Source organism: Perca flavescens, chromosome 12, assembly GCF_004354835.1.
Source record: "Perca flavescens isolate YP-PL-M2 chromosome 12, PFLA_1.0, whole genome shotgun sequence".
Taxonomy (NCBI): Eukaryota; Metazoa; Chordata; class Actinopteri; order Perciformes; family Percidae; genus Perca; species Perca flavescens.
Genome location: NC_041342.1, coordinates 22,835,070 through 22,861,172, shown reverse-complemented (window position 1 = coordinate 22,861,172; position 26,103 = coordinate 22,835,070). Strand labels below are relative to the sequence as shown.

General features: G+C 41.4%; 2 protein-coding genes across 4 annotated transcripts; both read left to right on the top strand.

The window, feature by feature from the left end:
• The first annotated feature begins 4,091 nt into the window (after positions 1 to 4,091).
• Positions 4,092 to 16,626, top strand: LOC114565230 (SH3-containing GRB2-like protein 3-interacting protein 1). 3 transcript variants are annotated; one of them, XM_028593146.1, is made up of 10 exons: positions 4,092 to 4,499; positions 11,863 to 11,926; positions 12,286 to 12,331; positions 13,161 to 13,217; positions 13,545 to 13,602; positions 14,645 to 14,820; positions 14,974 to 14,985; positions 15,517 to 15,560; positions 16,057 to 16,081; positions 16,563 to 16,626. In XM_028593146.1, exons 1-9 carry the CDS (start codon positions 4,490 to 4,492, stop codon positions 16,064 to 16,066), a joined length of 477 nt encoding a protein of 158 aa, XP_028448947.1. In that variant the 5' UTR covers positions 4,092 to 4,489; the 3' UTR covers positions 16,067 to 16,081; positions 16,563 to 16,626. The 3 variants fall into 3 exon arrangements, with proteins under 3 accessions (XP_028448947.1, XP_028448945.1, XP_028448946.1); XM_028593144.1 differs by lacking the exon at positions 14,974 to 14,985 and having other exon boundaries at positions 14,645 to 14,895; XM_028593145.1 differs by lacking the exons at positions 15,517 to 15,560; positions 16,057 to 16,081; positions 16,563 to 16,626 and having other exon boundaries at positions 14,974 to 15,160.
• On the top strand, positions 16,156 to 25,190 carry LOC114565983 (SH3-containing GRB2-like protein 3-interacting protein 1). Its single transcript, XM_028594324.1, has 13 exons — positions 16,156 to 16,164; positions 16,563 to 16,626; positions 17,969 to 18,103; positions 18,205 to 18,732; positions 20,826 to 20,947; positions 21,064 to 21,214; positions 21,743 to 21,854; positions 22,104 to 22,259; positions 22,392 to 22,524; positions 22,620 to 22,822; positions 23,784 to 23,848; positions 24,117 to 24,281; positions 24,395 to 25,190. The coding sequence occupies exons 1-13, from the start codon at positions 16,156 to 16,158 to the stop codon at positions 24,415 to 24,417; spliced, it is 1,866 nt and encodes a 621-aa protein (XP_028450125.1). The 3' UTR covers positions 24,418 to 25,190.
• Positions 25,191 to 26,103: the final 913 nt, after the last annotated feature.

Genomic DNA, 26,103 nt, shown 5'->3' with positions numbered 1-26,103 from the left:
TAATATTTGAGTAGGCTACATGTTGGAGAATAGCGCGGACACGCACCTCACACCGCGCGCACCACCCGGAGAAAAAAGTGAGAGAAAGAAAAAGGAGAGGACGCAGTTCGGACGATGACTATCCGGTTGAGATTGTGTGTGTGCGTCCTCGAGATCGAGAAGTTGTCCGAGTCGTGTTTTAAACAGACACACCTGGGGCGAAGTTGGGAACCAGAATCAGCTTTAAATCCAGTCCTAATCTAGTCCTCACTAACACGGGCCCATTTATAGTAACTACATGAAAACTTCACGGTTGTTGCATGAAATGTGGTTTGTGTTTAGCTTACATCATCATTTTCTATCATGTGAAACAAGACCCAGCCTAGTGGTGAATCTGCAGAGAGATGCTTAACAGTGTGCTCCTCAGCAGTACGCTCCCCCTGCTGCTCATAAGGTGCCTCTGCACCCCTTTGGTTTCAGACCCTCCCACCAGCCTTTGGGCCACGCCTCCTCATTTACATTGACATGTGTCAAGTCCAAATGAAAAGGCAATGTTAAATGGAAATTCAAAAGCCAAATATTAAATGAAAATTAAAATCCAATGTTAAATTGAAATTCAAAAGCCAAATGAAAATTAAAATCCAATGTTAAATTGAAATTCAAAAGCCAAATATTAAATTAAAATTAAAATCCAATGTTAAATTGAAATTCAAAAGCCAAATGAAAATTAAAATCCAATGTTAAATTGAAATTCAAAAGCCAAATATTAAATGAAAATTAAAATCCAATGTTAAATTGAAATTCAAAAGCCAAATATTAAATGAAAATTAAAAGCCAATGATAAATTGAAATTCAAAAGCCAAATATTAAATTCAAAAGCCAAAGCCAAATGGAAAATTTAAAAAATAATAATATTTTTAATTTGATCTTGCTTTGTTTTCCCTTTGGACTTTCAATTTCTCTTTGGACTTTCAATTTGAATTATGAATAAATATTTCCTCCATACCACAAACAGTCTCTGCTGCAAAGATACCAAAAAAGGGCCAAGAATTATGTGTTAGGTTGCAAAATATTCTCACTCAAAAGTTATAACCGGTTGTGACAAGCAACTCAATGAGATACAATGATATGGATGTCTGCTAGTTCAAGTCTGTCAGCAAAAAGTCAAAAACAATAGCAAGAGAACACACATTGAATAGATTTTTGTTGCAAGCATTTTGTTGACATTTTAATGTAAAGTCAGTGAAATTAATCAATATATTAAATATTTAACTCACTCGAGCATTTTCTTAAATTAACACCATGTATTTGTACAGTATGCATGTGTGTATGGATATGTATTGTCATGTGTATGAACTTTCAGTAACTTCCTCCAGTAGGTGGCGGTATTGAGCCACACAGAGTGAAAAGGGATTTATGGTGAATAGGAATCCTGTCACTGTATCCTGCAGGTGGGCCTCTGTGAAGGCCATCCTTTAATGCAGTTAGCTTTTTTTTATGTACAGAATTCAATCTATATGAATATAATAGTTTATATGTGGAAGAGCAGAATATCTTGCCTTTTACTGTTTTATTGTGATGTACTCAGAGTTTTCATGTACCTTGCCCTGTGTATTTGACGCACAGTACCAAATAGTAACAGTAATCTGTCTGTATCCCTCTTCTCACAGCTCTCCATCCATGTGTCTTGCTCTGTCCACTCTCCTCTGCTAATCCCAGTCGTTGTGACCTCTGACCCCTCGATGGCATAAGGAGCTGGTTAAGGAAAGCATATGGGAGCAGCCCGTGTTGTGTTGCGCCAGGTTAGGTAAGCTCATTACCACTTACTCCAGGATGCCTGACAACAGCTACGAATAAACCGCAGTAGTGGGAATACCAAACCAAAGAATGCCACTACAGTAGATGAGGATGTTTGGTTCTTTTTCTGGTGTCCTAAATACATGGAACATATTTCACTTGGTTTTCTCAAGGGCAGTGAAACTTACACTTGCTGTGCATTAAACAAGCAAAAGTATAAAGTGGCTACAGGGTTTGTGTGTCTGCGTCCGATTACACTCTCTGACATTTCACCCACCTCACTGACATACAATAATCTCTTGACATGGGAGAATAGAGACAGCAGAGGGAGAGAAAACACAGCATGCATGTGTAAGGTCAACTTTGCATCAGTGTTGTTTATTTTTGTATGTTCGTCTTTTAAAATGACATGACCTCCACAGCAGAAACACACACACACACGAACACACACACACACACACACACACACACACACACACACACACACACACACACACACACACACACACACACACACACAGTCCTCTAACTGCCTTCCCCATCTGTCCTTTCCCTATCAGTGAAGCTGAGTCATTCTGCTCCAATACGCAGAATTTTGACCAAAGCATCTCCGTTTTTCAACCAAAGTGTAACACAGCATAATAGTGTTAGGAATAATCTCTCTCCGTCTCTCCAGGCTAAAATGTGAGGCTCCTCCTCCCTGTGAGCATGTAATGGTTACAGCTGACAGTGTGTACTCTGTGGTGGTAGACGCACTGTCGGCCTCCAGTGTGACACATCTTTAACAATAGAAACAATCTTTAAATTTGTAGTTGCGTACAGTCGATATATTCCTCTTTTGTTTCCATAGTGCTGTAGATAGAAGATTTTTTCCAACTGCTTCTTAAAAAAAAGTCCCATCTCTCTTCATTTTTTCCTCTGAACTAAAATCCCTCCTCCTAAAAATGGACAAATGATCTTCTCTTGGCATCCTCTTATTCTTAGGTCTAGCCTTTGACATTGCAGTCCATAATTTTCTAATCCATCAGGTAAAGCACAAGTGTCTCTCTTTGGACTGGTCAAATTTATGCAATACAAAACGTTGCAGTTCCACTGGGAATTCTTGCTCATCCTCAGCTTCCACATCCTGCAGGCGACCCTTAAGCTCAATTGTCAGTCCAATCCTCTTCTCCATTTATTTGCCGTTTGGCCATGTCATTCATTATTATGTTGTTGATCTTTAATTTAATCTCTCTGAAAGCTTGGTTTTAAATCTTAAGTATTTCTCTCTAAACATTAAATATTCATTCCCAAATAAGCAACAGTCAAAGTAAAAAAAAAAAAACAACCCATCATTATTATTTATTTATTAAGAGTATAACACTCAATTACCAGAGGCCACCTTCAAAACTTGGACTTTTTTTTACTCAGAGTAATGTATCTATATCCATGCTGCCATATCCAAATAAGTCAATTATTTTATATTTTGGTGTCACACAGAATTCTGTCTTCGACCTTAGAACATTACCGCAAGATCTCTATCAGCACCCCTATCATTTCCTCCCTTCACTGGTCCCCTTTTAGTTGTAGAATATTTGTATATAAAGTATTGACAGGTCTCCCAGCATACAGTAGACTACATATTGCTGAACTCCTTACCCCAAAAGAAACATTGAGGCCCTTTTATCAGAGCTTTTATCTGGCGCTCACTCATGTGATTCAGAAAGCTGACCAAAAAAATGATGGAATCATTTTTCCTCTTCTGTTATCCTTTTTTTCCTCCAGTGTATTCATGATTTCAACAAAAGGATTCAAGGAGACTTGAGGCCTTTTTCTTGACAGTGCCTGACCTCTTATTTGTATCCTGTGTTTGTCTGTGGGTGAGTGATTCAGTCGTGCCACTTTTTGGATTTGTGAATTTATCTTTGGTTCTTATTGTCCTTTAAAGATCAAGACCTAAAAAAAGAAATACAGCAACTAAATCACATGTCAATGATTGTACAAAATGTCCAATAACAAAGACAAATATAGGGAATTCTACTAAGCACAAAGTGAACATTTTCTTTCTGATTTAATTGCAAGACATAACTTTCTCAAATAGTGCATTATATTATGTGAGACCTTGTGTAATATGTATGCAGATGGCTGTAGAGTGTCTGCTTGGGGCAAACCAAGAGGTGCTGAAGGCATCAGGGGACAGCGACCACGTGACCATGGTTGCAGGGATTGGTTTAGTGCAGATGTGACATCAGGGAGCCTCCCCACTCCCTCCCTCTTCCCTTCTCTCTCTCTCTCCGTCTTTCCCTGCCTCTCTCTATATCTCTCTGTACCGCTCTGCTTTTTTTCCTCTCTCCTTTGCCTTTCCTCAGCATCCCCCCTCTCAGAGATGGCGTGTGTCGGTGCTGCTCGGGCTGCCGGGGCCTAACGTGCACACAGAGAGAAGACCCCCCCGCCTCTCCCCTCCCATCCTCCGATTTGCTGCATATTCCTCGGGTGTCTCTTCTCACTGTGTCCTCCACCACTGCTTCTGCCTCTCAGCTCTCCCCCCACCCCACATCCCCGTGCGGGTGTCTGGGAGTTGGGCCCTTGGGGGTGGAGGGAATCAACATCGTGCTTCGCTGGGGAGCTGTGCAGAATTAGCTATGCCCTGCCCAGGAATCCTATGACCGGCTGGATTTCTACATTTCTGTCCGCGTGCGCGCCGGCGGACAACATAGGATGAAAATCTGCAGTCATGATGCAAGGTAAATGATCTGTGCTGTGCACTCCTTCTCCTCCTATATTTCCCATGTTTCCCCCTCCCTCTTCGTCCTCCTCCTGCCCTCTTGTGTCCCGCTGGGCCATCAAAGCTGGCGAATCCAGTGGTGTGATCTGTCGCACGGTCAGTCACAGAGGACCTTTGAGCTAAAATGAGCTACATTCATGACCAGTGTGATAATCTCGGTTTGTGTGTGTGTCTGTGTGTGTGTGTGTGTGCGTGCGTGCGTGTGACGTTGTTTGTAACAGATTGAGAGGGAAGGTGTGTGAGGTCCTGTTGTTTGTGTTTACACGTGTGTGTGTGTGTGTGTGTGTGTGTGTCTCTGTTTGCTTGTGCACATTATAGCAATTTAGTTACACAATGTCACAGTCTTTGTCATAAAAATACGTATTTCAGGATTCCAGGAAGCTGCACTCATTTATACCTCTTCTGCTGTTGCTTTCATTGCATAATATATCATGGCAATAGGACAAGGGAGGCTTAAACCATCTATTATTTGGTGCCTGTGTTGCATAAAGTGAAGTAAAGGATGACATACCAAAAGTTAACAGTGGTGAATGAGGTAAAGTACATTGTAAACTGTGACGGAGGAGCTGAATCATAGATCTAACCCTCCATGACAGATGCTGGGCCTTTACCATCCATTAATGCCAACGTGGTAATGGAAGTTAGCTATTATTAGCAAGAGGCCGGCAGTCAGCCTACCATGATACTGTACTCAGATCATGAGCTACACAACAACACAGATGTCACATGCTTATCATAGCCTTCCTTAACCACACGTGCATTGCTGATTACACAGTATAGGCTGTCAGGTGTTGTGACATTCAGTACATGCTATTTGGACTTAAACATGGCTGCAGTACATGTGCTGCAATGACAGCCCTTTTGTGTGTGCAGCATGTGGTTTTATCATCTCTATAACAACATAATGAAATGCAGTATCTCCAGAACATGACTTATAATGTTAGACAACTTAGACAGTGTGAAATGAGCATCTTCGTCTTTGATTATTTGTGCAAATGACCCCTTTTTGAACTGTACAGTTATACGACTGTAGCTTGACATTGACTCCAAGGTCTATACTGGTGGTTTTGCATCTTTCAGCCCTGTAACTTCAAATCATACATACTTTACACTAACGGTGACCATGTATCAGAGCATACAGTGTTACATTGATTACCTTATTTCCAGGCAGCCTTTTGATGCAGTTAATGCCAGGACTGTGTGAAAATAAACTTGCCAAAACTTTAAACCTTCTAGAGATAGGCGATCCATTGCAAGGGAACAGAAAAAAAGATGCACAATGCATCATCCAACCTCATTGTAAAGCCAGTTAGAAGGTGGGCTGAGAAGCTACACATCAAACAGTATAATATTATTTATGAATTGGAATAAGAGGTGGTAATGTGTCATTTGTTTGCCAGCTGCCAAAGATGAGGTTTAGTTAGGCATGGTGTTGTTTAGCAGGCAATGTTGCTGTGGCGGAGATAGGTGTGTAAAGAATTCTTACACCTATGCACAACTGACAGCCAGCATGGATATCTGACAGCTTGTCTGTTTTAGGAATTTACAAAAACTGTGGGACGCATTCTTCTGAAGCAGTGATGGAAGGGACTGTTTGGAGACGTCTTCTCGCTGGTTTGTTCAGATCCACCTGCAACATTTCTCCTGGAGGTGTCAGTCACATCTGGTCGCCTTCATCTGCACATGCAGATGGCTCAGTTGTAAACTCCCCTCCACTGATGTAGGCCACCAGATGCAGCTGAATGCTCTGGAAGAAATCAAACGTCAGTTACCAGAGTTCTTCTGGAGTTTCTGCTAATGAAGGCCACAAGATGCGGCTGAAGGAAATCTAGGAAGTGCACCTTGAGTTAAGAATTTTCTCTCAAAGTAAGAAAGTGGTATGTCACAAAAAGGTTTGGAGTCCATGTGAAGGCGCCAACGTTTTTACCAGCTAGTTATTTGGATTTAAAAAGTTACTGTTCCATGACTAGATCTTACATCTCAGATGTTCAAGTTTCCCAGAAACAGTTGAACATTCAGTTTATTTATCTTATTTATACCACAGTGAAATGGATGGGGACAAATGGCTGCCTAGAAATTTGGGAATCTGTCGAAACACCTGTTTTACCAAAATGTTTTGGAAATGAGGATATGCATTTGAAACCCTATTTTGAAAGTGGAATGGTGGTGCTATAGTAAAGAACGACGGTGCATCACGTTATGCTTTACTGAAAAATAGTCTGCAGTAATGCAAAGTATATGCCATTTGTAGCAGGGTAACACGTGAAATCACCACTATGGTCAATGCAAAGGGTTTAACAGAAACGTATCCAATTATCTTGTTTCTGCACAAGAAGAAGACCCAAACTATATTTACAGCTAATATAATAATTACACTGTTTAATGAGTGTTGTAGGGATCTCCTTGGGCAAACTCTGTAAATGGGTTACAAAAGCAGCAGTCTGTTCCCTCAAGATGTATCATATTGTTCAGCAAGTTTGTCGCATATTAATGTCAGGATTGTCTATTTTTACTTCTTATCACACAAGACACGTGCCGGTTAGGCTGGACAGAAGGCTCGCTGTTCAGAGCTGTCTCCACTGATAAAGAGCAACGATGCAGGGATAATCTGTGCTATTGAGCAGCCCAGCTAGCTACTAATACATCACAGGCCCTGACATGTCCTTCAGTACCTAGGAGAGCTTCATCCCAAGTGAATGGTACTGAGCACCAGTGCAGTTGTCTTCACATTTATAGTTCACATTAGTCTTATTATCAGGATTTCAATTTGAGTGTGATGTTTCATCAAATCAGTGACTCAATATTTTGATTTCAAAGTCAGTTTGATTTAATTTCCCTCTCAACAATTAAAAACACAACAATCAGTACAGGACTCTATATATGGAACAAGTAAAATAAATGAGCCATCAACAATGCAAAAGTATGTTCCTTTTTTTAAACAGCACATAAATTACAAAAAGAGGTAATGAGCAAAGAACACAAATGGCGCATAATGGCTTATGGGTCACAATAAAGTCATTCCTGGATTCACAACATCATGCCCTCTTCTCTGTGTAATATAGCAAGGTCATTGGATAGACAGGAAGGCACTCCAAATATAACAAAAAATAATAACAACAAGGAAGGAAATATTAAAAAGCTTTTATTGTAGTGGCTAAATCGTTAAAAAAAGCCAACATGTTTTGACTAGTCCCGGGTACCGAATTCGATACTTTTTGGGCACCGATCAAATTGGCTCCTTAGTATCGAGTATCGGAAAATGCCTCATTCATTCAATACCAAATTTCAATACCCAAGGAGTAAATCTCATCGGCGTTAGTGAGACAATAAGCATGCACCATGCTTCTACCAAGATCTAATCATGTCGGTGATTGGCTGTCTTATGTTACACATCGTAGGTATGCAGCTGAAAAATATATAAAAAGATTTTTGCCGTAATGTTGTAATTTCTTTATGTTAAAATGGATTTTTATAAAATTGGTAACGAAAAAAGTATCAATTAGGAACTGTTATCGAAGTCCCAGTATTGGTTTTGACCACTGTAGGTCTTCATCTGACCTTTTTACGTCATTGTTGGACTCATATATAATATAATGTATAATACTCACTCTGGTCCCAACCATCTTGTCTGTTCCTGTAAAATAATGCTTAAAAAAAAAAAGTGTATTTATGTGTTGGAGCAAAGCATGTTTTGATGTAAGATCACATACATGGATGCATTCCTGTGGTCACATTATGTGTTAAATAGAAATATATGCATAAAAAAATGTAACACTGTAATCCCTGCTCCACGTCATTGAAAATCTATAATAAAATCTAAATGAAAAGGGAAAAAAGAGCACAAACTGAGCTGCCTCTGAATATCACAAAATGTTCATCCACCCAACTGCCCGTCACACGTGTCCCTGTTGCTCTTGTATGAATGTGAGAATCCACTGTGCTCTCTTGTCTTCTAAAACACTGTTATGCAAACCTGTCACTTGTCTATTTTGGGAGAAAAAAAACATGTTCTACACCACAGCCAATACATACAAAGAGAACATTCTCCTTTAGTGATTTCTTTTGCCATTAGGAGATTTAGCTGTTGGTCATTCTCTCGTGTTTTACAAGTGGTAAACTGTCTTTCTTTTATCAGAGGTATCATACAGGTACATGTGGAATACAGTTAAATTGATTTTACATATCTTTAACCTGAGGGAAGCAGGAGGATTGTCAATGTTAATTGTTCTGTCTTCGGTATTGCTCTATACACTGACAGCCAGCCAAACTCTCTCCTAACATCAAGACTCTGAACAGTCCACAGGTTTAATGACGTTGCAAGGAAAGTGTGAAACTGTAACATACAAAAACAGACTAATCATAATTTCTATGCTAGCTTTTAACATACAATATAGCCTACGGAATGTTCAGAATGTAATTTCATCAATTCAGATATTTCCTTTCTACCATTACACAATATAATTCATGACTATTAAACTGATAGTGATTGTGATAGTGATTATGCTGTACAAAGACATTTGTACATGTAAACAATATTACGTTCATTCATACGAGTGTAGCCTGTCCTGTGACTTATAGTTACCTAGCAACCATGTAACGTTAGTCATAGCACTAACGTTAGCGATTATGGACATTTATAATATAAACTTAACACAAAACAACACTGACATCAAACTAATGATCTATGAACCTATGTAATCATTTAAAACAGTGAATGAATACATACCAACGATGCTACTCTAGGCATAAATATAGGCAAATGTAACTGTAGTTGGCTTGCTACACTATAACCATAAATCACTGAACCGTTTGTTTGTAGCATTCGTTTAATTCCTAACTACGGCTCACGCGACATAGCGGTTACCAGCTGAGAGTCTTTAAAGTGACAGCAACGTAAATAGAGAACTAATTAAAGGTCCCATGACATGGTGCTCTTTGGATGCTTTTATATAGGACTCAGTGGTCCCCTAATACTGTATCTGAAGTCTCTTTCCTGAAATTCAGCCTTGGTGCAGAATTACAGCCACTAGAGCCAGTCCCACAATAAGCTTTCCTTAGGATGTGCTATTTCTGTGTTTGTAGCTATTGAGGAGGAGAGAGGGGGGGCAAGGTGGAGGGTGGGGGGTGTGGCCTTGACCAACTGCCACTTTGCTCGTTTGAAAGCCATGATGTCTCTCTCTCATGGGTGGGCCAAATTCTCTGGGTGGGCAAAGCAGAGAAAGGGGAGGTAATCTTGCTCCTTATGACCTCATAAGGAGAAGATTCCAGATCAGCCCATCTGAGCTTTCATTTTCTCAAAGGCAGAGCAGGATACCCAGGGCTCAGTTTACACCTATCGCAATTTTTTTTCGGGGGGGCTTTTCCCTTTATCTGAAAGTGGAAGGGGGAGAGAGATGGGGGATTACACGCAGCAAAGGGCAGCAGGTCGGATTCGAAACCTGCGCCGCTGCAACAACATGGGGGCGAACGCTCTTACTGGGTGAGCTAGAGGCCACCCCACCTATCGCCATTTCTAGCCACTGGGGGACCATAGGCAGGCTGGGGGATCTCATATTAATGTTAAAAAAACTCATAAAATGAAATTTTCACGCCATGGGACCTTTAAGACTTCTTACTTTTAACAGCTTATTTATAACAAAACATTAATTAGCCTAACTCATTAAGCTTCATTTAGTTTAAAAAAAAGTTCACCAACAACAACTCAAGTTTGCTGGGCTTTGGCTTGTCTCTGTTGTTTTTGTTAGTGCATGTGCAGAGCGGGACACACCAACACTGAGTAGCTATTTGGCTCAATTTGACAGAGAAGTGTACAATTCTGTGTCTGTTTTCAATCATCAAAATCAAACGCTAATAACTTTTTTCTTTCCAACTTTGGTGGTTCTTTGACTTTTCGTCTATTGCCACAAGCTGGTCAACGTTTTTATCCAGTGAAATGTCTCTCACCTCAGCTGTACTTGGTGTTTTTCATTTCTTTCATCAGTCATTCTGACACAATGTGGTGTGTTCCTGATGTCCATTTTCTTAGACATCCACTTCAGCAAGCTTCCTGATTTTAACCAAGTTAAAAAACAATTACTGTGTCAGCACAGAAAAAAACGACAGCCCTAGGGATGGGAAATCATAAGATTTTATTGATACCAATGCCATTATCGATTCTGCTTTTCGATCCGATTCATTATTGATGACTCCTACAAGTTTCCACCAGTGTAGACGCACAAGTTAGACGTCATTATTTTGCAATGCGCGACTGTCAGAAAAACATGCCGGTGTTCTGGCAGTTTGCCCTACCTACTCAGGATGAACTACCAGTAGCTCATCCTGTCAGACTAATCTGATGAACTAAGCCTTCCACTCCTGACTTACCTTAGCAAAAAGCATTGTTCAGCAGCTACTCGGGTCAGATATGTGTGAGAAGCAGACGTATAACCCACATCAATGGGATTAAAAGTAGAGTAGCTCATTCTTTCAAGTAGGAAATATCTATCAGAATGGACTACTACCTCCTATAAATGTGGTTAAAAGTAGAGTAGCTCATTCTGTCAGGTAGGAAATATGCATCGATAAAAGGAATCGATAAGCTTGGAGGCATACGATTCCGATGGATCAGACTTATGGGAAACGGCTCCCTGTTTGACGTGTTTCTGCACTTGTGTTTTAAGTATTGTTTTTTAATAACTGTACATTGTAGTTTTTTCAGTGTTTGTGGATTCACCTTACATACGTAATACCGCAAACCAGGAATAAAAATACAGATGAAGCGTTACACTACAATTCCAACCTTTCAATACTTACGCAAAAACCTTTTTGTTTGTTGTCACAGTCGTCCTGATTCGAGCGCTACGTGGTGCCAACCGTCAGTGCTGCAGGGGTCTTGGCATCCAGTTTGGCTGACAGTTGCTGCCGTAGTAGATCTCTCCACACTCTCCTTTGAATCTCACTAATGAAGTGGACACATTGTTCAACCTTTGCTCGTGTTTTCTTTCCATTCTATATAGTCAGAGAGGGGACACTTAAGGGGATTGCATCTGCGCTGCTGCATTTTATGTGGAGACTTTCTTCAGATGGCAGCATGTTTGTGTCCCGAATCAATACATTAATTTATATCAACTTATTATGGTTACTGTATTTCCTGTGTATCCACTATAGGACAGGTTTATCCTCAAGTTACTGTACATTAGCCTGTTACTCTTTTGTGTTATTTGCTTTTAAGTGCATTTTAATGACAAGACCGTTAACTTGACAGTTAACTATTAGGCTTTATATTAGCATTAAACTAATTCATCACTTCATGATGTTGGTCTCCCTCCCTCTCTCTGCACTAGGACTGAAAAAACGAACCAGGAAAGCCCTGGGCTTACGAAAGAGAGACAAGGATACAGATGCAACGTGAGTTCGCTCAGACTTGTAATTAACATGCCGAGTTTTACAACCACCCACTGAAAGCAGTTTGAAAATGAAACCGTTTGAAAATGTGAATGAATAGGGCTGGGTACAAACCTAAATAGTCTAATGGGATTGACCAAATTGGGTCATTAGCATCGGGTATCAAAAACATTGATAGTCAAATATTGAATGTCTGATGAGAAAGTTCCTGATTTCATAGACTATTTTATTTAATGCAAGACTCTTGTACTACTGTTGGTGTTTTGACAGAGGTATTGTAGAAAAAGTAAGCTTGAATCAGTACCAAACCTCATATTTTGTATTGGCACTAGTTTTATGATATATATTTTTTCTTCAAGCAGGACTTCACCTAACAAAGAAGGAGCTGGAAGCAGAAAGAAAGGAAATGTATGTACATTTGACATTTTCATTGAAAAAAATGTGTGACATTTCCTCTCTGTTCTCTCTCTTGAGAGTAAACAGTGCACAGTGCTGTTTAATAAAGGAACGTATCCAAATACAGTGTGTTACAGCAGTTATTACTGCCTTTAAAAGATAACTCCTGTTTATTACAGCTTGGTTTATGTAGTTTTGGTCATCATTTCTACTTCGTTATGATGAACTTTGTACTCACCACAGTAACTGCTGAAATCTGAAAACATGGCGACGCCACGACAGCAACAAGCTGACGATCTGACAGGTTGTAAACAAGCCAACATTTGATCTAAACCTCTTAATTTGAAGGTGAAAAACAAAAGTCAGCCCATCTGAAATGTCGGTAGTAACCCTTTCTGCACAGGAAAACTGTGTGCAAAAAACTACGTCAACTATGATAGGTCAAAGTTAAACCAGAAAGTCAGAATATAAATTCTAATGGATGTTTACAACTGTTTGGATACTAATTTCACTTTTTGCCTTTATTTTTTTCTCCCAAATAAGTAAGCATTACACAGGCTTTTAAACAAAACTATCTCTTTATCTGACTGCTTATATTTCTTGCCCTGTCTTACTTATTCTCAGCAATTTTGTCACAATTCATTTGGTGTTTGTAAACATTAATTTTACCGACAGGAATAATGACCAAAACTACAACATTAAAACCTTGTAATAAATTGTAATAAACCAAAGTCTCTCTATTAAGAACATTTGTTTATCATTTATTTATTTATACAAATTAATTATTTGCAGTGACATTTTAATACTGCATTTAATTGTTTTTTCTCCATTTTGTTACTAGAAAAAGGCCAATGGAGCCCCAAATGGTTTCTATGGGGAGATTGACTGGGACAGATATGTAAGTATGCGAAGCCTATTCCTCCTTTTTGATGTTTCTGACCAAGCAGGGACTTTGCAGCTACAATACGTTCTGTGAGCACTGATAGCCACTGTGCTGTGGCTATCAGTGTCACATAACACTAGGTTTAAAATGACAAATAGAGTGATGGCTGCATAGTTCTGTGAGTGTGCAGGAGCTTCAGCTGCCCGTCTCAGGCAAGACATCTGTAAAATCTGATCCCCATTTATACGCAGAGCCGTTCACAGGGATGAGTTTAGTGATGGCTCTGTACCAGTGTGTGACCGACTGGAAATTACTGTCACCTTTCTCCTCTCTCTTTTCCAGGCCTCTCCTGACGTGGACGAGGAGGGCTTCAGCCTCCGGCCCGGTGACGAGGGCGATGATATCCTTGCAGTGAAGAGAGGAAGCAGTCTTGGGACTCTTCTCCCGCAAAACTATTGAGCTGTTTGGCTCAAGTGGCTCATTGAATGAGTGCTTCTCCGCATTAACTAAACCAAATCAATAGTCCCCCCCCCTCTCTTGCCACATCACATGTGTATGTCCCTTAAACTGAGAAAAAAGAAAAGAGCAGGAGGGCAGCCGGACAGACACTTTGCATTCGGACTAGTCTATACGCACAACGTCCACTTCAGGGATTGTTCAGGTGCTGCCGGAAATTCCGCCGGATGTCTTTCATCTCGGCCGGATGTCCGTTGCCTTCCGCTTTCTTTGTGTTGGCATTTTAAACTCCGGTGGATTTCTGAGGACTACGGTTAACTGCTCCTCAGATCTCTGCAGGGTAAATCCAGACAGCTAGCTAGACTATCTGTCCAATCTGAGTTGTCTGTTGCACGACTAAAACAACCTTTGATCGTACACATGTTCCACCAAATGAGTTCCTTTCTGAGGCTATTTCGCCGAGGCGCTGTTGCTCCGTGTGGCGCTTAACCCCGCCCAAGTCGATTGTGATTGGTTTAAAGAAACGCCAATAATTCAGAGCACGTTTTTCTCCCATCCCGGAATGCTGTGTGGACTAGCCAGACCCTCCTCCGTAGCGCTGTGGAGGAAGGTCTGGCAATGCGAGACTACATTCAGACTGACTTTTCAGTTGTCACAGTTCTCATTAACAGCTGACCCTCAGTTCACTGGTATTTTTAAGTTTTTGCTCCCGCAGGTGTCAGCAGCTATAAGTATGAAATGGATTCATAGAGAGCTGGTACTATGGAGACTTCCCCCGAGCAGGATGATTTAGCGGAGACGGAGCAGGAGTGTCAGTTACAGCAGCTGTAATATAGTTAACTGGGACACAGCAGACAGAGACACAGAGTGGACACCTCACTCTTCTTTAGAGAGAGATTTTAAAAGAATACGTTATCTTTAAATGCTGTAAAAGATTTAGCCTCCATCTTTCACATTATTCCACTTTGTCCTTGACACATGTTCACCAGCTTCCCAAGCAAAGCAGTTTTTCTCCTCCAGCGACTCCGAGGACGACGAGGACAGCAAGAAGAAGTTCAAAATTAGGATCAAGCCGCTGGTGGCGGACAGTGCCAAGTGTGTCCCTCCATCTATGGATGAGCTAAAAGCCTCCGTGGGAGGCCTGGCACTCTCTCCATCTCTGGTGAACGCTGCTGATCAGGACTCTTGTTCTGCCACACAGTACTCAAGAAGAACACATGCTGCAATTTATAATATGGTAACAGCTGTTGAATTTTGTCTTACACCACTCTCTGTGTTTGTCTTCTCTTCTCATTAATCTGCTGTCATCTTTTAGAAGAGAAGTCCGGTAAGCCTGTCATTCATCTTCACATCTGTATCACCACCGACCGTGATCGCATGGCATTAATTTACTTGGAAATGCTTGAGAAAGTTTTCCTCCCTGTGATAGTTCACTTAGAAATTCCCTTTATGGCTTCACTCTTTTTTCTGCATGCATTTTCTGTCTCACCCTGAGCGTTGGTGTCCTGCCTAGGCCGTAAAGGCCATTTTTGTTGACTTTTTATTTCTGTTTAGCTTCAGCTTTACTTCAGCCTGTCTGGCAAAGTGTTTTTGTTACATAATGCACAGTTAACATAACACACACACAAAGCTCCAGGCCTATTGATTTGGTCTCGGTGAAGCTTACATGCCGTGCGACCTGCTACATAGAACACCGTGCGTGTTGGTCGTAGGTGATGCTGGGATTGTCCTCATAATCTCGAGGGTGTTATGGCTCATGTTGCATTATTAAGGCTTTGCGGTGCAAGTAAAGAGGTGCGATGTGTGCAGTTTTAGTTGGTGTCCATTTGACTGATTTGTCACTCACTCTCTGACCCAGGTCTGTTCTCTCTTCCTTTTTGCTGGTCTCAGAGACGCAGCCCGGTGAGTTTCTTACACCATCTGCTGGCTGTTTCAAAGCCGACAGCCTGAAGCACAGCTTTCTAATCCCTGCTGCCTCATCCGTTGCAAAGAAAATGCACTGCAGAGAGTAAAAGTATACACAGCAAAATAAAAATAATACATAGTTTTAAGTCTCAATATTATTATTTATTTTCCAAAAACAAGTGAAAAATATGATACTGTGGTAACAGAAGTCTATGCATTTCTATATGTTTACATTGATATATCTTCTTGATTTGACTGAACTGATTGGCTTTATTAAATTAAAAACATGTATTTGTACATATATTTGTGCCTCAGAATTAATTGAAGAAGCTAAAACTTTTCTATGAAGTTCCACTTAATCTTACTGCTTTGTTACTTGTCTTATAAAAAAACCCATCTTAAAATTGAATGGAACAGTGATTTATGTTTTTTGTGGTGTGATATATTGTCTAAATGCTCATTTTATCTTTTGTTTGGATTCTATCTTTTACAGGGACAGATAAAAAGGAATTTGTCCTGTAAGTACACCTATTGCTAAAAAATTTTGCTAACAAAAAAAAAATGCTCACACCCTCACAACGACAATGCAAACATGCCGATGGTTAGCAGGCAAAATGTGTATCATGTTCCCTATCTTAGTTTAGCTTGTTAGCATGCTAACGTTAGCACTAAACACAACGTACCGCTGAGGCTGATGGGAATGTAAGTTTTGCATGTGTTGGCCATAAACAAAAGTATTGGACACACTTCATGGCTCTTGATGAAAAGTTAAGGGATGATCAAAGTGATTGAAATTCACCCTGAGGGGAACATGACTGTATCAAATTTTGTGGCGATGCATCCAATAGTTGTTTTTAGTCTGGACCAAAGTAGTGGACCAACTGACAGACCGATTTTGCCATTCATAGAGCGACGCCACTAGCTATACATATGTTTTTTGTGATACTATAAATCAATACAATTGCAATAGAACAACAGTTTTTGTTATGTTTCTAATAGGTGAAGAGATTGCCAGACCCAGACGCTCCACCCCCACACCAAGTCCTGCCCCTGAGATGCCAAGGTCTGTCATTTTAGCAAATATTGACCATTGAATACAACAACAGAATATATTCAGTTCAGTCAGTGTTCAATACCCCTGTTTTTCAGTCTGTAAGCTATTGGTGCTACTCCAGGTTGAAAAACGCAGTGGTTCTCAACCTTTTCAGTCATGACCCCCACTGAATAATGAGGTTGGTGGTCGCGACCCCCCCCCTGCTGTTTCTACACGCCTCCCCATCCTGATTTTGAGTGATTTTTGTGAATGCTCTGATTAATAAAGATAAACAAGTAATGCTTTGCTTTAATGACCGTTAAGTTTGGTTTTAGCAGCTAGCAACTAGTCTTGTCCAATGTGCTCCAGGCTCTGTGGATTTTTATTTTTAATTGTATTTAAGATTATGTTTTGGGCATTTTCAGCCTTTATTTTGATAGGACAGCAGAAGACATGAAAGGGGAGAGAGAGGGGGAATGACATACAGTAAAGGGCTGCAGGTCGGAGTTGAACCCGGGCCCGCTGCGTCGAGGAGTAAACCTCTATATATGGGTGCCCGCTCTACCAACTGAGCTATCTGGGCTCCTGGTTCTTTTTTCTCTCCCCCTGACCCGCCTTCAGACCCCTTTCTGTGTTCCAGGACTTCCTGATTTATACATGAAGCTCTAAATATAACACATATACCAAACTAACACAGTAAAAACCACTCCCCAGTCTAGAATATGTTATTTCATTTTTTTTTTCTCCCCAACCGTCTGGCGACCCCCAGAAATGATCTTGCGACCCCCAGGTTGAGAACCACTGGAATAACCTAAGAGCAGGAAAAGTTCTTGATCGTATGTCTCCTCTTGCAGTGACAGGCTGTCGCAGAATGTTCCTGCCTTTTTTGGGCTGCCTTCAGACACCAAATATGCCAGATATGATGGTCTGTTTCCTATCGATATTAACATCACATGAATTGATACTAAACACGTCACGTAGCAGGAGCAGTTTACAGAGGTGACGTTTATTGTTTTTTCGTCATTATCCAATCACAGTGGTCCCTACTGAAGTATGGGGAGAATCAAGACCATGCTCAGAATCACAGCTGAGCAGAAGTTTCCCGACAGGAGGTGAGCTGGCATGAATGAACCTCAGTAACATCAGTACATATTTGAAATGTTGTCCTCTGTAGTGCTAAACAGGCCTGACCCCCGCCCTTGTTGCAGCCCCTCCTCCGCTTCCTCCTAAAAACATTCCATCAAGAAGTCATTACGGCTATTCTTCGGACTCTGCTGGTAAATGTAGCTTTAAAAAACAGCATTCTCTATCAATCACACAGTTAAATCCCAATGAGAGCTTTTATCTAAATGCAACCACAACTTCTTTGCAGCTGATCTACCCAATGGAAGGGCAGCTCGCAGGTCTGCCCCCATCTACCTGAACGTCCTGTCCCCCGCCTCTTACCGAGGCTCCCCGGCCCCTGACCTAGACGACGTGTTCGGCCCCACGGACGGCACCCACACCAGTGAGGAAACGATGTCTCCCAGATGGGTTACTTTCACCAGCGACAGACCCCCGCCGCCCGATGAGCCCGCACCCCTCCCCCACCGGACTCTCCTCCTCCAGACACGCCCTCGTCCACCCCCTCCACCCCCTGTCTCTCTCCAGGTCCGCCGCCAAACGAGCCCCCGCCTTCGCCTCCGTCGCTTTCTCCCGGGTCTCCTCCTCCTCCTTTCACGCCACCAGAATCACCCTCCTCCATCGTGCTCGGACCTCCTCCTCCGGATGAGCCAGCCCCTCCCCTGCCTCCCGACTTCTCCCCCTCTAATTCGCCTCCAATATGCTTCGACCACGAGGCGATCGATGAGGAGGTGCTGCAGTTTGCAGAGTACTCTTCGTCCCCTGTCCCAATCAGCCCTGTGCCCCCTCTGCCAGCAGAGCGGAGGTCTCCTCGGCCAGGAGTCACATCTCCCCTGGTCCTGGGGGGCATGGGGGGAAAGAGGACTCCAGAGGGAGCATACCTGAGAGATGATATCTCAGACTTTGTGGGTTCACCCAGAGAGCTGACACCGAGCTTCAGGGGCACGCCACCTCCTCTCCCTCCAACCACCTACAGGTCTATTATGTCTTCCCCAGGGCCCTCCTCCGGCAGCAGTGAGTACTCTTTCTGTGTGTTTACAGGGGTCAATTATGCTGCCCACACACAAAGTATGATTGGAGATGTGTATTTAAACTTTGGAGTGTCCTTTAGCTTGGTTTGTTTGAATAAATTAGAATGACGCTGCCATTGGTGCCACCAAAATAATGCAACAGAGATGCTTGAAACGCAGGTCCTCTTAGCGATCTGTTTACGTTTTGTTAGGTGTTGGGATGTAAACTGAACCAGCTGCAGAACACTCATCCCCATCTTTGTCAGATACACAGGAAAGAAGTATTATTTTGACTAGCTGACTCATTTACTATCTAGGAACCTTTATTCAAAGCAATTTTAGAAAAGCAACTGCTACAGTGACAACATGAGTTAAATTCCAAAAAACATGAGTAATTTGACTTTATTCTGAAAAGTGTAACATTATATTTATACAGTTACCAGAAAAAATGACTTCATCAAGTGATGTAACACTTAATTAACTAAGAGCGTAATAAAAATGCTAACTACTAATATTGTAATTGTTTGAATACCTTCATTATTAGACTGAGTCATTACATCATGAGTAAAAAATTATAATTTATTAAGGTAAGAGTACTATTCAAAGTACTTTATTACATTACAAATATCTTCCATTTTTAAGGGAATCTTTCATTATTTCTTTGTTAGTTGAAGCTACACAACCTAATAAAATGACTTGCTGCCCTAAAAGAAATATACATAATCTTGCAAAGTGATGTAGTTCAAGCTATTTTGTAAGCATGGATCAAAGCTTTATTTCATATAAAAATCACATGACTACAAACACACCGATTGCGATGCTAACAAAAGTTGTACATTTATTTTAAATCCAATTTTAGGAATGGCTTGTGTATGCTTATTTTAGCTACAACCTGACGGAGTCCTTGTACCTTCCAAAGTTATGGACATGTGCACAAATGCACAAACCATAGAAAGCTACTGCACCGTTTCCTTTAAAGATAAGGGTGCAGTAAATCTACCGTGTAATGTAACGTCCTTCCTGCAGTTTCACTAAGACACTATAGTCTGAATAGAAATCCAAATTAACCCAACCAATTTTGGTTAGAGAAAAAGTGGAATGGTTTATGTCATGTGCTACTGCTTCTTACTGACATCTAGTGGTATGATTGTAAGGTAACAGCCTATTATGTTCTTAATCCTTAGCAATGTAATTCTGTACCATACATACTTCTTTAATGCCCCACCAGTAACTTTATCGTAGGGACAGATGCAAAATGATCTTTTATAATTTAAAATACACAGGACATTATGTTGTTGTTCCAAGGTGACCAATGACAAATAAAGCTCCAGTTATGTTTAAAAACTTGTGTATGTTTAAAAAAAAAAAGTATTTACCTACAATTGGTGATTATAGATAGCGGACGTCCCATGTCAGACCTTTATTAATTAACAGGACCCTCAGACCCACAACACCTGCGAAAGGCTCAGCAGTAATTTTGTGGCATCCCAGAACCAGACAGCTGTGAATCTTTTTAATAAATTGTAGAAGTGAAATATGGCAGCTCTTTAAAGGTTTAATGCGTACCTTTATTTATTTATTATTAATTAACTTCCGTTACATTCAAGCCATTGCCAAATGAGTTGATACAAAGCTAATTAGGACTTTTAGCTCCACACAACTCTCTCTGTATTTCTCACTATGGCTATGTTCAGAAAATGGTGTCGTCTGGCGACTTTCATGCGCAGAAAATTGATTGAAGATAATTACCTCTTCTTAAGAGTCCATCATGTTTTTTTAATCCTCCGTGTCCTCCTTGGATACAAGCAACTGCGAAAAGCAGGGGTGGGGGTAGTGCGCAATCATGGAAGGCTTGTATCATGTGGACACGCTGTCATTACTTAGAATTCCTCATGGGGGAAACAGAAACTACGCACTATAGCTTTAAAATCAAATTTTGGTCACACGTTACTGTCTAAAGTATGTTCCGGTAAGGACATACAGTACTCTCTCTGCGAAAGTGACATGAGTGGAAATGTTGGAGCTGATGTTGAATGATAATCTCTCTCACTGTGATCTGAAGGCAGTGCTAACCACAGACACTGGTATGTGCCGCAGGCCCCTCGTCCCCAGCCCGTCCCACCACGCCTCAGTCTCGAGGCAGTCCAGTCCCCCCGCCTCCTCCTCCTCGACCGTCCTCGCGACCAAAGCTGCCCCCAGGGAAACCAATCACAGACCTGGTACATGTGAAGTGTCCTTTCATTTCTCAGTCTCTGTTTGCATTTCTCTCCCTTGATGAAATAAAATAGTGTGTAAACTGATTATTAATACAATTGTTGTTGTGTGCTGTCTCCAGACTCGGCCCTTCAGTCCTCCGGTTTCAGGCAGCCCCCCACCTTTCGCCCCCCTGGCCCGGGCAGAGAGCTCTTCCTCCATCTCCTCCATTATCTTACAGAGTGCAGCGTCCACTCCAACCTTAGGAAGGGACCTTAACATGTCCGCCACAGGTACACTACTAGCAAGTCCTCTTGCTCTTCCTGTTTTTCTTTAGCCTCACATCTCAGTCTGTTTCCATGTTGTCGCTCATCGTCATGTCCTTGTCTCACAGTCTTGTCCTCCTCATGTTTCTGCTCACTCAGAGGCCTCACAGCCTCTGGTATGGTTTGACCACGGCAGGTTTTATTTAGCTTTTGAAGGTGAGTCAAGCCAGAATGCTACTGTGGTCCCAGCAGTGCATGGGCTGAATGCACCTGCCCTCTTTTTAGCTGCAGTCATTTCCACGGTCATGTTCACTGAGCCAGAATATTGCTGCCCATCCCATCCCATGCCCTGCTCACTTACATAGAATCCGGTTTCTAAATGGATTGTTGAGTTTTGCTTTTTTTGGTTATTACTCCCCTATCCTTTGTGTATAACCCATAGAGGAACGTTTGAGCATATAGGCAAGGAGCAAAGAGAATAGACATAGTCTTAATGTATTTAGGTGTATTTTGTGTGTGTGTGTGTGTGTGTGTGTGTGTCTGTGTTTTCAACAGGATGCTCCAGAGGACCCAGTCCGCTCACCATGGGACCCCAGGACACTCTGCCAGTGGCAGCTGCCTTCACAGAAACCATCAATGCCTACTTCAAAGGCGCAGACCCCAGCAAGTAGGCCAGCATTTTTTCTGTTTTGGATAGTGGGACCATCACTGATCAGTATGCATTGATAAAATGCAGAAATGATGGAACATTTTGCTATCAGTAGCTAGATGAAGAGTCTCTTTTTATATACTAATAAACACATTCTTGCTACAAACCGACTTTGCACTTCAGCTTTGATGCTAAAGGGATTCTGGCAGTGTGCATTTTTGTTCAGCATGATCTCTGAGATCTGATTCTTCACTCCCTCCGTCCCAGATGTGTTGTGAAGATCACAGGGGAGATGGTGCTGTCCTTCCCTGCCGGCATAACCAGGCATTTTGCCAGCCACCCAACTCAACCCATCCTCACCTTTTGCATCAGCAACTACAGTCGACTGGAGCAGGTCCTCCCCAATCCACAGCTGTTGTGCTGGTAAGATGAACATTACAGGCAAACACACACACTATTTATTATCAGAAGTATCTAATTATGGTGCTCACATGGTTGATGGAGTAACTTGATGTTGAGATTGTCTGAATCAAATATGTACCTCTCATCCTTCAGTGATTCCACAACAGACAGTGTAGACACCAAGGAGTTCTGGGTGAATATGCCAAACTTGATGAGTCATCTGAAAAAAGTGGCTGAACAGAAGCCTCAGGCAACATACTACAACGTGGACATGATCAAATATCAGGTATTGAATATCCATTGGTCTATGTATTTAGTTGATCTAACTATAGTATCTATCCATCCATATATCTCACCGTCTTGTGTTTCCATGTGTCTCAGGTGTCAGCAGAGGGGATCCAGTCCACTCCTCTGAACCTGGCGGTGAGCTGGCGAGGTGACACCACCAACACAGACCTTAGAATAGACTACAAATACAACACAGAGGCCATGGCCGCCCCCGTGCCACTACACAACATCCAGTTCCTGGTTCCTGTGGATGGAGGCATGGCCAAACTCCAGGCCATGATCCCCCCCGCCACCTGGTAAGGACTCCTTGCATTTTGGACCGGCTCAAGGGGCTCATATGGAGGGGCTTAATCCAACCTAGAACAATTTCACACCCTTTCCCCAAAATGATGGGATGTTTAGATGCTATGTTGTAAGTTTCAAATGTAAGTTTTTCATTTAAAAAAAATGCCAGACAGAAAACTAGTTCTAAACACTCTTTAATCTTCAAGTTGTTCTGTAATAACGTGGACATGGACTTCTTCACCTGCCTTGTTTAGTTCGGTTTAATCGAACACTGGAGTGTTTATCCTCTTGGTGCGTTTCGTTTGGGCAGGTGTGAACACACTAATCGCACTGAGGAGGGGGTCTCTGTCCGGTCACAGACAAACCCGTTTATGATAAACTTGGTTTGTTTGTGGTGAGAACGTGATTTGACCCAGCTACCAGGTGTACTCTGCAAGTTTGAGCTAAATGGCTCCTGTAGTCAGGTCTGCTTTGCAATCTGCACTGCGGCAGGGCATGCAAACTGTAGCAGCTTGCTGTCACTCGCATCTCTGTGGTCAAACCAGCCGCTGAGCCAGCGGAGCAGAGCAGACACAGTAACGTTGCTTGAGAAGCAATATCTGGAAAATGATTTTAATGAAATGAACCGGTTTGACCATGTAGAGGCGAGAGACGGCTAGCTTGACTGTAGTCAGATATATGCAGTAGTCCAGAACACAGGACTTTCTTTCTGTATTTACTTTTGTGCTCCCGTCCCAGACACATCTGACCAATAAGGGGAACGAACGTTCTTGTGTGGTTTGTAGTAATGCATTTTGATTCAAAAAGAAACCGAACCAAAGGAAAAACACTCCAACTTTACAAACTCATCAACTGATTCGGACCAGAGCAAACCAACTATAGTGTGTATAGTGTGAAAAATGCCCTTAGGCCTAATTTATCAGACAGACAGCAACAACAACCTCTGTAATGTGGAATTACTTTCTCATAAAGGAATCCAGAGCAGCAGACGATACAGTGGAAAATCCCCAGTCTCTCTCATAGATCTGAAAATGGAGGTAAGTGTTCATTTTATGTGTTCATTCATTTTCTTACATAATCTTCTTGCTAAACAGAGAATCAGTCTCATTATATTCTCCCTTATGTCACTGCACTGAACTGAAATCTCAGTTACAGGCAAAAAGTGTATTGGTATTGGCATTGTTTTTGGATTGATTTATACAGTATATTCTTTATTCTTCTATCAAAATGTTATCATTTCACTACACAAAGTAACAGAAACAGAAACCCACACAAACCTATCAATACTGTATCTGCGTCCTACAGGAGTAGGGGCTCTTCTGGGCCGGTTCCAGATGACAGAAGGTCCCTGTAAACCCTCACAGCTGGCAGTCCAGTTCAGCAGTGAGGGATGCACTCTGTCGGGGTGCGACATCCAGCTGGTTGGGACTGGCTACCGGTTATCGCTGATCAAGAAGAGATTTGCTGCAGGTCAGTTTGAGTATCAGTATTGTGTGTGACCTCTTTGGTATAGTCATCTAAATGCACACAGACACTCCACGCTCAACTTCTCTGCTTCTCTGATATTTCGTTTTACTTCACAGGGAAATATTTGGCGGATAATTAGTGGACCTGTTTGTGAACAGAACCAAAAGAATCAATGGCTTTTGACTGTGAAGACTATGGATCCATCCCATGTTTAGTGCATTTGAAACTTTATCCTTAGCAACCATTAGAATTAATGTTTGAGATTTAACAGAATAACACAACACACAGAGATGATTTTTGAGTTTGTAATATCATTTTCAGTAGACTGACTGCTGCTGAGTTTATGCAAGTAAATACAAATCATTAGTTTTGTGCACTTGGAACACATATGGGCTTACATGGAGTAAAACATAGGGAAGCTCTGATTCTTTGTTCTTGTTTTCATACTTGTGGATTCATAGAGTGATCCAGCCTTATTCATTGCAGTTTCTTTTGTCTAACTAGTCATTGCAAATGCACTGTAAAAGATAATGTGAAATGATTATATAATATTACAACAATCTTAAGCAAGGTGGAAAACAATGGAAAATGTAAAAAAAAAAGAAAAGAAAAAAGAAGTGTATTATAGAGTTGCTTTGCAGTTGTATTTTAATAAGTTATAGGTTCCATGGTAATATCTGATTTACACTGCCACCTCAAATCAGAGTTTTTTCCACCACGTGTGATTGATCTTTATCGTTGTCTAAGCAGAATTTATGTTTCTGTGTAGACAGCCTTTGAAATCTCACAGCCCATTCTATCAGTCTTGTGATTGAAGGTGACTGGTCAGTTCACAGTTCAAATGACCTGCAGCGCTGGAATAACATCAGCACTCTTAAAGGTCCCATGACATGGTGCTCTTTGGATGCTTTTATATAGACCTTAGTGGTCCCCTAATACTGTATCTGAAGTCTCTTTCCTGAAATTCAGCCTTGGTGCAGAGTTACAGCCACGAGAGCCAGTCCCACAATAAGCTTTCCTTAGTATGTGCCATTTCTGTCTGTAGCTACTATGACCTCCATAAGGAGCAAGATTCCAGATCGGCCCATCTGAGCTTTCATTTTCTCAAAGGCAGAGCAGGATACCCAGGGCTCGGTTTACACCTATCACCATTTCTAGCCACTGGGGGAACATAGGCAGGCTGGGGGAACGCATATTAATGTTAAAAAAACCTTATAAAGTGAAATTTTCATGCCATGGGACCTTTAATCTGAAGGTGCTTTTTATATGGAATTATATTTGTGCCTCAATCCGGATCGCATGATGGGGAATATTGAGCACATGAATTATATTTTGTAGAGAAATTATCATCATACAACAAATACTTTAATTGAGCAGAGGAATAATTTTACTTATTTGCCATATCTTAAATTTAAATTCAAGTTTGGAATTTAAGTTTAAAATGGCTATAATCAATATTTTTGTATTTACATGGGATGACATAATTACTTTTAGGTGAATGAGGCTGCTCGTAATGACAAACCCACAGAGAATTATCACCCGACTGTACAGTACTGTTTTGGTTGACTCTGACTGCTCTCATAGCATTGTTTTTGGTCGCAGCAGGCAGCTGTTTCAGCAAAATGGCTAACCCCACTGTCAAAGTTAGCAACCAGCTGGGGAACATTCTGGAACATTTAGCAGCTTAAAAATCTGATTTTTCTTTAGAGGTTGATAGAGACTAAAAACAGAATTGAAAGAAGGGTAAATGTTGGTCAGGTGGCCAAAAACATGACTCCAAATGAATGCTAGTGTTACTGCATATCTGCTGGATGTATTAATCTAT

Excerpts from the sequence above, each read along its gene's own strand:
- LOC114565230 (XM_028593144.1), top strand. Across the intron at positions 13,218-13,544 it reads AGATTGACTGGGACAGATAT|GCCTCTCCTGACGTGGACGA; the intron begins GTAAGTATGCGA and ends TCTCTTTTCCAG. Across the intron at positions 14,896-15,516 it reads ATGCTGCAATTTATAATATG|GTCTGTTCTCTCTTCCTTTT; the intron begins GTAACAGCTGTT and ends TCTCTGACCCAG.
- LOC114565983 (XM_028594324.1), top strand. Across the intron at positions 16,627-17,968 it reads CCTGCCCCTGAGATGCCAAG|CTGATCTACCCAATGGAAGG; the intron begins GTCTGTCATTTT and ends ACTTCTTTGCAG. Across the intron at positions 18,104-18,204 it reads CACGGACGGCACCCACACCA|ACACGCCCTCGTCCACCCCC; the intron begins GTGAGGAAACGA and ends CTCCTCCTCCAG.